This window comes from Lucilia sericata, unplaced genomic scaffold, assembly GCF_015586225.1.
Source record: "Lucilia sericata isolate MDLA Ls3-8-SP2 unplaced genomic scaffold, ASM1558622v1 Contig001493F_arrow, whole genome shotgun sequence".
Taxonomy (NCBI): domain Eukaryota; kingdom Metazoa; phylum Arthropoda; class Insecta; order Diptera; family Calliphoridae; genus Lucilia; species Lucilia sericata.
The window spans coordinates 12,434-21,375 of NW_023995421.1; the positions used below are offsets into that span (position 1 = coordinate 12,434).

Consider the following 8,942-nt stretch of genomic DNA (forward strand, 5'->3'; position numbering starts at 1 on the left):
CTAGTGCAATATCGGTCATCGTGTTTGCAATATCCCCCGAAATACAATTCAAAGTCATAAATATGTTAATTAGCTCGTGTAGTTAAATTCTCTGAGTCTTTAATGTGCAGAGCCAAAGCTAATGATGAGATAAGGTGGTATAAAATTCCGAAAACTAGCGTAAAAATTGAGTAAAATTTTTATAAAAATACACTTCTGTATGATGGATGAAACTTATGTACTGGTTGACTTTTCACAATTGCCGGGCTAATATTATTATGTGGTTGATGGATGAGATAATGTTCAAGAACAATACCGAAAAAAATAAACGGTTGTGACAAAATAATTCAATCTCAGAAATATATTTATATTAAGGGGTGTCTACAAAAACGACTTTTACTAAAATGAAAATTATATTCTGAATTTTTACAGTAGGTACTTCAGTAAAATATATTTTATTGATCAATAACATTAAAGTATGTTCGAACCCATGCCTTCAAATCATTATAGGCACTCACTCTTAAACTAAGTAAATAATCATCCTGGGGCAAAGGTATTATTTTAAACATTTCATCATTTAAAATTAAATGTTTAACTATGATGTCATGCTGAATTCAATTATAAATTAAATATTAGTAAGAATTGTAAATTAATTGAAAATCTACTCACATTATAAGGACACGTATGATTTATATTTGAATCTTTAGCCAATAGTCTGACTAGAATACTTATAACCGGAAACCGTTTGACATTCTTCATCAGTTGACAAAAATCTACAGAAATATTGTACAAGAAAGGACGATATCCATTGGCTTTCTTCAGTAATTGCAAATGCAGCTTAAGTAATGAAACACAACAGTTTAGTAACAATTTCATATTAACTAGCTAATTTTTTTTTTACTTACGGTAACATTATTCACCGGAATTTTGTGCAACTGAACATGCAAGTCAAAGGCCACAACATCACGTTGTACTATTTTCAATTTACAAATTGGTATTGTGGCAAAAGGTTTATCGTATTCGGTACATTTAAGATTTGTAAATCGAAATGTTTGTTGAGTCAAATAGACTAGATTTAAGAAACAGAAAATGTATTTGAATAAATGCATATTGCTTGTTAGAGGACTTAGAGGTTTCTAAATAAAAAATTTTATTAACAGGTTTTTAAAATTTAATAATAATGAATTAATCGAAAAACTTAAAGTGCAAAATATTAAGCGCTTGATTTAATTTCATTATTATTGTTATTTATTTGGATTTTTTATTCGAAATTGTCAATTATATAAATTAATCAAACAACAGAGCGCAAATAGCTCTGCAATAGTCCGAAATGCAAAAGGTCATTGCAATGCAATAACATATTAAACAAAAACATCATGTATTTATATTGCATATCGTGAATAGAATGTATTCTTCATGTTCATTTCCTAATTATCTCAGAAATTCTTTAAGTCTAGTTCTAAATAACGGCATTTTAAAGCGATCAACATCAAAATATTGATATATGTAATATTTTCGAAACTCGAATCGCTACAAACTAGCTTTTTAACCCAAACGAATATCTATAGATCTGAATAAAATGAGAAATATACATCATACAATGGTATCGAAGAAAGAAAATAAATCTGTAACTTCTTATCGGCTAGTTCGATTATAATGAATATGAACCTAATGGGCTATTCGGGAGCGCGGCCTTATTTCACGGTGATACTATTACAACCACAGTGCGAGCTTGTTTGACGAATTACCATCACCCCTTAGTGCTTCTTACATGCCGGTACTTGGTTCTGACGATCATGTACAAGCACTTTGCTCAAGTACTCGAGCTATCTAATCTCTGAACATTGCTCTCCGTTGCATAACTTTCGAGATGCAAAAATGTCACTTCCGTTTACAACCACACAGATGAGATGCTCTTCGTTTATTCAGCAATAGCACCTAGAGACGTAATCGGTAGAACGAAATACGAATCCATCAAATAAGCCAAAGAACACATTGTGGTACGTTTGCTATGAACAGAGTAAACCCCTAACACACCCTGACAAGGAATGAAAATTCAATGGTATCACCTATATAAGATACCTTACTTCTATTACCATTCATCTTAGCACACTTATTATTTATCCGACACATTAATTGAGAAAAACATCTAACATATCACTTTAGATATACGGACGGGTGAGGCCCGTTTACCTCTACATCCATCCCATATCATATATACTTGAAACCAACTTATTTGCAACGCTTTGTCTCACAGTCACATCTCTACAGCGTGGTATCTGTTTTCGCGGCAACAGCACCAAACTTATAACGAATTACACCCTGCACCGTCTTTTAACAAACCACGTACTCCTCAAAGTTACCTCTTAAATAACCGGGACAAAACAAAGTCCGAAACTATGCCCTGAATGGTAACCGGTTCCACTGGTACCTTTGAATTTAGTGATAATATATGTGCCCAATATTTTTGGTTTTTCTAAAGGACTAAAGGACGATCCGGTAAGCATGGATAAACTCTTCTTCAAAAGTCCAAAAAGTTATATTAAGACCATTAAATAGAGGTTCAAATAGAGGTTCCATATAATCAGGATCATTGCGAATACATATCATTGACACAAAAAACTTAGGGAAAAAACCGGTAGAAAAGTACCAAAATTGATACAATCCGTTGTCAACACATCTTTATCATTACAATAACGCATTGCTGTCATTTCGATTACGCTTTGTGTCATTTCAATAATGTTTCGTTGTGATTTCGTGATTTTAATTCTTACAAAACTTGAAACTACACTCTGTGTTAAAAGTGGAACTTATGTATATGGGAATTGGGGTCAACTGTGATCCGTGCAATATTGCATCAAGATTGTCACATAATTAATATATTTGTGATTCTAATTTATATGGGGCTATGTGAAATTACAAATATTTTCCATTTTCCTAATACCTAACAAATCTTATCTCCAGGTCCTCATGCTTAGGATCTTTCCAGCTTTCAATTTTTAATAATATATTGTTGCAAATAAGATAGATATGCATTAGTAATTTGGACATATTAAATAAGAATCTTGATTTATTATATGATATGATTAATATATTTAATCAAGTGCAAGCTCAAGAATTGATTGCTGGAGCTAGGCGATTTTCGTAAGTAGTCCTTATATTAACCAATACGAACAAAATCTTGAAGGATAATTTCTGATTTAAAAATGTTAATTTTGCTTTATGTATATAATGATCTATGTGGTTGCTAACTGAAGTAATAGTTTTTACACATGCCAAATTTCATTGATTTTTTTCTAAATTTTGTCCTTTTTATAATTTTTTTTTTACTCCAGTTTTAGAAAGTAAACTTTAATGCACGCCTTCCAATCATTGTAAGCGCCCACTTTTATATTAAGAAAATAATCACCTTGGGGCAGAGGTAACAGTTGAAACATTTCATCTTTTATAACTAAATTCTTCACTATGATGTCATGCTAAAATATTAGCCAAAAGAATAGATTTATAAAATTTAAAAAAGTAAAAAAATAAAAATTACTTACATCATAAGGACAGGTATGATTGATATTAGAAGAATTGCCCAACATTAACATGAAAATATTTAAAAATGGAAATCTTTTGCCATTTTTCATGAGTTGACAAAAATTCGCTGAGCCATTGTACAGGAAGGGTCGATAACCACTAAATTTCTTTAATAATTCGACATGTATCTAAAGAGTTTGGTAAATTATTTATACATATAACAACTGAAGATATATATTTAACATTTACCGATACATTATTTACCGGAACTTGATGTAATTTTACATGTAGATCCATGGCAACAACACCGCGTGCCACTAGTTTCAATTTACAAATTGGTATTGTGGCAAATGGTTTATCATATTCCAAACATTTAAAATTAGTAAATTTATAATAACCACAAGTAAAAATTATTAAATTTATCAATATAAAGCAGGATTTCATTAAGTCCATGTTGTCGTTTGGATGGTAATATCAAGTATAATATTTTTTACTAATGATTTTTTTCTATTTGAAACTAAGTAAGCATGACTATAGCTAGTTATGATAATGCATATCAAAATGATAAATCAAATTAACAATTTGAAAATTGATTAAGCAAAAAAAGTTGATGAGAAATTATATGAAAGTGTATATTTGGACTTTATTAGAAAAAACAAATTATTTAAAATTCCAAAAAGAAAAACATTTATGAAGATGTTTGCGAAAATTCGAGAACATTTAAATACCATTATCCATACACTTTGAGATAAACTTTAACACATGCCTTCCAATCATTATAGGCCCCCACTCGGATGTTAAGTAGATAATCACCATTTGGCAAAGGCATAACTGCAAACATATCATCCCTCAAGACTAAACGTCTGACTATGATGTCGTGCTATATATAGAGCAAATTAGAAAAAAACACTTCTTTTTTTTCAAACCTAAAATATAATTAAAATATACTCACATCATAAGGACACGTATGATTAATATTGGAATCTTTAGCCAGCAGCAAGATGAAAATATTTAAGAACGGAAATTTCTTACCATTTCTCATCAGTTGACAAAAATCCGCCGAAACATTATACAAAAAAGGCCGATAACCATTAGCTTTCTTTAATAATTCCGCATTAACCTAAAGCGACCCATAACGATCTACATATATTAATGATTCTAAAATCCTATAACATTATGTCACTTACCGAGACATTGTTTACCGGAACTTGATGCAATTTGACATGCAAGTCAAAGGCTACGACACCGCGTTGCACAATTTTCAATTTACAAATTGGTATAGTGGCAAATGGTTTGTCATATTCTAAACATTTAACATTTGTAAATTTGTAGTGTCCGTATGTAAAAACTATAAAACTATATAAAACTAAAAATGATTTTATTAAATTCATGCTGTCTATTTTCGAACAAAATTGTTAGAACTAAATGGTTGTTTCCAAAAAAAAAAAAATCAAAATAAATTGTACAAATAATTATATGACTGAAATCATGGATAATGACTAATAATTTTATTATAGTTAGAAATACATGAATCAACATAATAATACGCATCAACTGATTTGTGGAAATTTCCAAAAAAAAAATGACTTTTCTTAGTCGTCTTTTATTATTTAAAAATTATGCTACCAGAAAGCGAAAGATATTTAACATAATTATAAACTAAAATCTTCTAAATCGGCCCCAATCCGTTGTAGGGGGGCTAAAGTAGATATTGGGCCAATTTCAACCAGTTTTATTATTGTCAAAATAATCATTGCGGCATTTTTTTTTGTTTGTTTTCTGTTCACAGACGGATGGACATGGACCATTATTTCTGTTCTTTACAAATATCAAAATATATCCCTCAAACTATAGTTGAGCCTATATATGTACAGATATATATGAATAAAATTAATTTGTGTTTATTTTATGTTAGTGGTTGTGAATTTTAATAGGAGCAGAATACCGACAAGGAATGATTGGGCCGCGAACACTGTACTAAGGGACGACGCGATTTCAATCTACACTGATGGTTTAAAGATAGAAAAAGTCATGGGCTCGGAAATTTGCTCCGATAAACTGGACCTTCTGTTGTCTCTTCGACTACCCGTTACCTGCACGGTCTTTCAGGCAGAGATAAATGTCATCGATTCAGCCGCGAGAAGAAGCCGGGAACTGAGTCTCGAAAATTCGACGTTAAAATTCAACGTTATTAAGTCGCAACCTCTTCTCAGTTATATATACAACTCACACAATATCACGTTCAGTTAATATGGGACCCAGGAAATCAGGGCATCCGGGGAAATGTAATATCTGATGAATGCGCAACCTTAACTCTTGCGCAAAGGGATATTTACACTCCCCTGGTGACCTTATCCAAATTGGGCTTTGAGACCACTCAGGTGGTCATTTATCCACACTTGTAGAATATCCAGACTAGGTCTCTCTTGTCCTTTAGTAAGAACTCGATTAGACTTCTGACGGATATAATTATTGATTCTGTATGGTTGGACACATGTCGGAACGTATGGACAAGCCATGTTATAGCTATTGTAGAAATTGTTTGGATGAGGAAGAGGAGGATGCCGGTACAACACCTACTAAGTGATTGCACAGACTACTATTTCTTGGTAGAGCTCTTTTCCATGATCTGGACTGTCTCAGAGATGTGTCACTAGTAAATGTGATCAGATTTAATAGAAGTACCGGCTGATTCTTAAGGGGTCCACTGGAATCACATAGTCAACGAAATTAGGGAAGGAAATCATTCTCCCTTATGTATGAACTCTCATTATAAGGGAGTGGGAATTCTAAGGATTACAAGGCTTCGGCGTTTACTCGTTGACTTGCGAGCAACTCACGTAACCTAACCAAGTGGGTGTGTTGGAAGTTTATGGACGCCTTAACATCTGGAGGAAATTAACCATACTACCTATACAAATTTGTATATATGAGACACAATTAGAGCTAGAATCCTTGAATTTTGTGACATTCTAATTCATATGAAATTTACATGTCCCATTAGGACCTTTCTGAAGCCCGTAAATTACATAATGTCAACCGTCACTCCATAGACAACAAGGGAGAGTCGATACACTACAACATACCTTTTCGCTTAAGTTCTTTCCGGGGGGAGTTTTCTCGTTTTTTTTTTACTCGGGATAGTTTCCCCGTTTTGTTTTACTAAGGGGAGTTTTCCCGTTTTTTCCTACCGAGCGCGTCCGCGGGAGGTGGTGATGATGGACCATCTGTTCTTTCCCAGCTTTAGTTTCACTTACTCTTAGAGGAGGCCAGATTGTCTACCACCTGGGAATATTATATTCCCTGCGGATGAAAAAACTGGATAAAACAAACATGGAAAATAAAAAGATATAAGTAACGGTGCAGGGCCTAAATAGCCCAGTACCGGCGGCAAGTGTTGATCTACTCGCAAAAGACAACTACAGAGGTGGGTACCTCCGTGGCGGACAATGCGTCAAGTGTACAGCATGCCATTGACAAAAACATAGGGGTGAAAGAGAAGGATGTACTCGAAGAGAGCTCTAAGCTACCTAAGCCTTTAAATATAGGTGAGGGCTCCGACTCTGAATCCTCTGATGATAATAACAACACCATGAATGCTCCGACTCTTAATCCTCGGATGATAATAACAACACCATAGCAAATCCCAAAAAGGATGGACTAAAGCAAATGGTGAAAGAGGTGAGTGATAGTATAGCTAAACTACCTATTACTAAGAAAAGACTTTCTGGAGCACAGAGGAGCAAGTTGAATAAGATGCTTCAGAAAATTATAGGTAGTTAATCCCACGACACTCCAAAGGAAAAAGTCGGATTCTCGAATCGAATTCTAATATTGTTAAAATATTATTCACTTACGCCAAATAAATAAATTAATTAGATATTTCGACATAAACTAAATAAGTAATTTTCAAGTAAATAATATAAAAATTATTTGTTTAAACCATGACAGCAGCACTTTGAAAATTATCTACATAGCGTAATACTATAGTATACAAAGCGCATCTATTCAATCTTTTCGCTTCAGAAATTTTAGTCTGTTTGTAATTGGTGCGTAAATTTTAAAATAATAATTGCTTCCAAAATATTTCTAAATGAAACATCAACTAAATAAAGTTCAGAATTGAATCACTGTTTAGCTTTTATTTCTATTTAGAAAACGGTAAAATAAATTTTAATACAGGCTTTCCACTCGTTATAGGCACCCACTCGTACATTTAGCAAGAAATCACCATCGCTTAAGGGGAAACGTTCAAACATTTCTTTTTTCAAAGCCATATTACGCATAATAATATCATGCTAAAAAAAATCGATTTAAACAATTTAATCGAAAAGATTTTGCAAGCGTCAGATAATACTCACATTATAAGGACATGTATGATTAACATTTGAATTGTAGGCCAATGTTTGAACAATCATCTTAATGATATGGAAACGTTTGCTATTTTTCAAAACTTTGCAAAAATCCACCGAGACATTGTACAAATAGGGACGATAAATGTTAAGAGATTTCCGCATAAATTCCAAATTGATCTTAAAGTTATAAATCCAAATTTAATTATTTGTATGGGGTTAAGGAATTAACAGTTATTTGTGTCTCTGATCATAATCGAAAAGTTCCATAGTCTATTAAGAATCTTAATTTATCTACAAACAAGATTTCGACTTAGGCTGTCATAGCTTATGATCATAGATTATTTTAAACTTACCGAGACACTGGTCACCGGTATTTTATGCAATCGGGTGTGAATATCTATAGTGTACTGACCAGCATTTTGCACATATTTTAATTCACAAGTCTGCATGGTGGCAAAGGGTCTATCAAATTCTACACATTCCATATGGGTAAAATTTATAGAACCCTTTATAAACGGCAACAAGTGGTAAAAAATTAAAATAAACTTCAGCAATGTCACACAGTGGTATAGGAAAAAAAAAAGAGGGAAATAATTCGGTAACTTCTAAACGGTTAATCCGATTTTAATGAAATTTGGTATGCACAAAGAGGAGGTGTTGTCGAGTTTAGGTTTTGAATTTGGACCTTATAGGCCAACCAGGGGCCCGGCGGGGGGTCCTCAAATTAGGACACCTCGGCTATGTTAAATTTTTAAAACGATCCTATTTCTTCATTTGAGTTCCGATTTAAAAAAAATTTCGTATATAGAATCTCCTCATCGAGCACTATAAAAAATGTCGTCGTAGCAGTAAATTATCTCTTATAGTTTAGGAGATATTCGCATTTGAATATTAAAATTTTAAAATTTTTACCGTCCTTACTTTAGTTTTTTTGATAATAGCAGGTCCAAATATTTCCGATTTTCGCCATTTTTTTTTATTTGCTTAACAACAAGTTTATATACCAAGCAGTGAAAGAATTATGTAAAAATCATGACTGAGTCCAAAGTTATAGGCATTTAAATTTAAAAAATTAAAAAAAGGCGA

At 32.6% G+C, this 8,942-nt stretch overlaps 1 protein-coding gene across 1 annotated transcript; it reads right to left on the reverse strand.

The window, feature by feature from the left end:
• Positions 1-4,231: 4,231 nt before the first annotated feature.
• Positions 4,232-8,341, reverse strand: LOC119611597. The gene is made up of 6 exons (XM_037967248.1): positions 8,210-8,341; positions 7,863-8,033; positions 7,682-7,799; positions 4,689-4,849; positions 4,454-4,621; positions 4,232-4,381 (listed from the first exon to the last, which is right to left on the reverse strand). The coding sequence occupies exons 1-6, from the start codon at positions 8,339-8,341 to the stop codon at positions 4,232-4,234; spliced, it is 900 nt and encodes a 299-aa protein (XP_037823176.1).
• Between the last annotated feature and the right edge of the window lie 601 nt (positions 8,342-8,942).

Excerpts from the sequence above, each read along its gene's own strand:
- LOC119611597 (XM_037967248.1), bottom strand. The coding sequence starts at position 8,341 with ATGGAATGTGTAGAATTTGATAGACCCTTTGCCACCATGCAGACTTGT. Across the intron at positions 8,034-8,209 it reads TACCGGTGACCAGTGTCTCG|ATCAATTTGGAATTTATGCG; the intron begins GTAAGTTTAAAA and ends TATAACTTTAAG. Across the intron at positions 4,622-4,688 it reads TTCCGGTAAACAATGTCTCG|GTTAATGCGGAATTATTAAA; the intron begins GTAAGTGACATA and ends GGGTCGCTTTAG.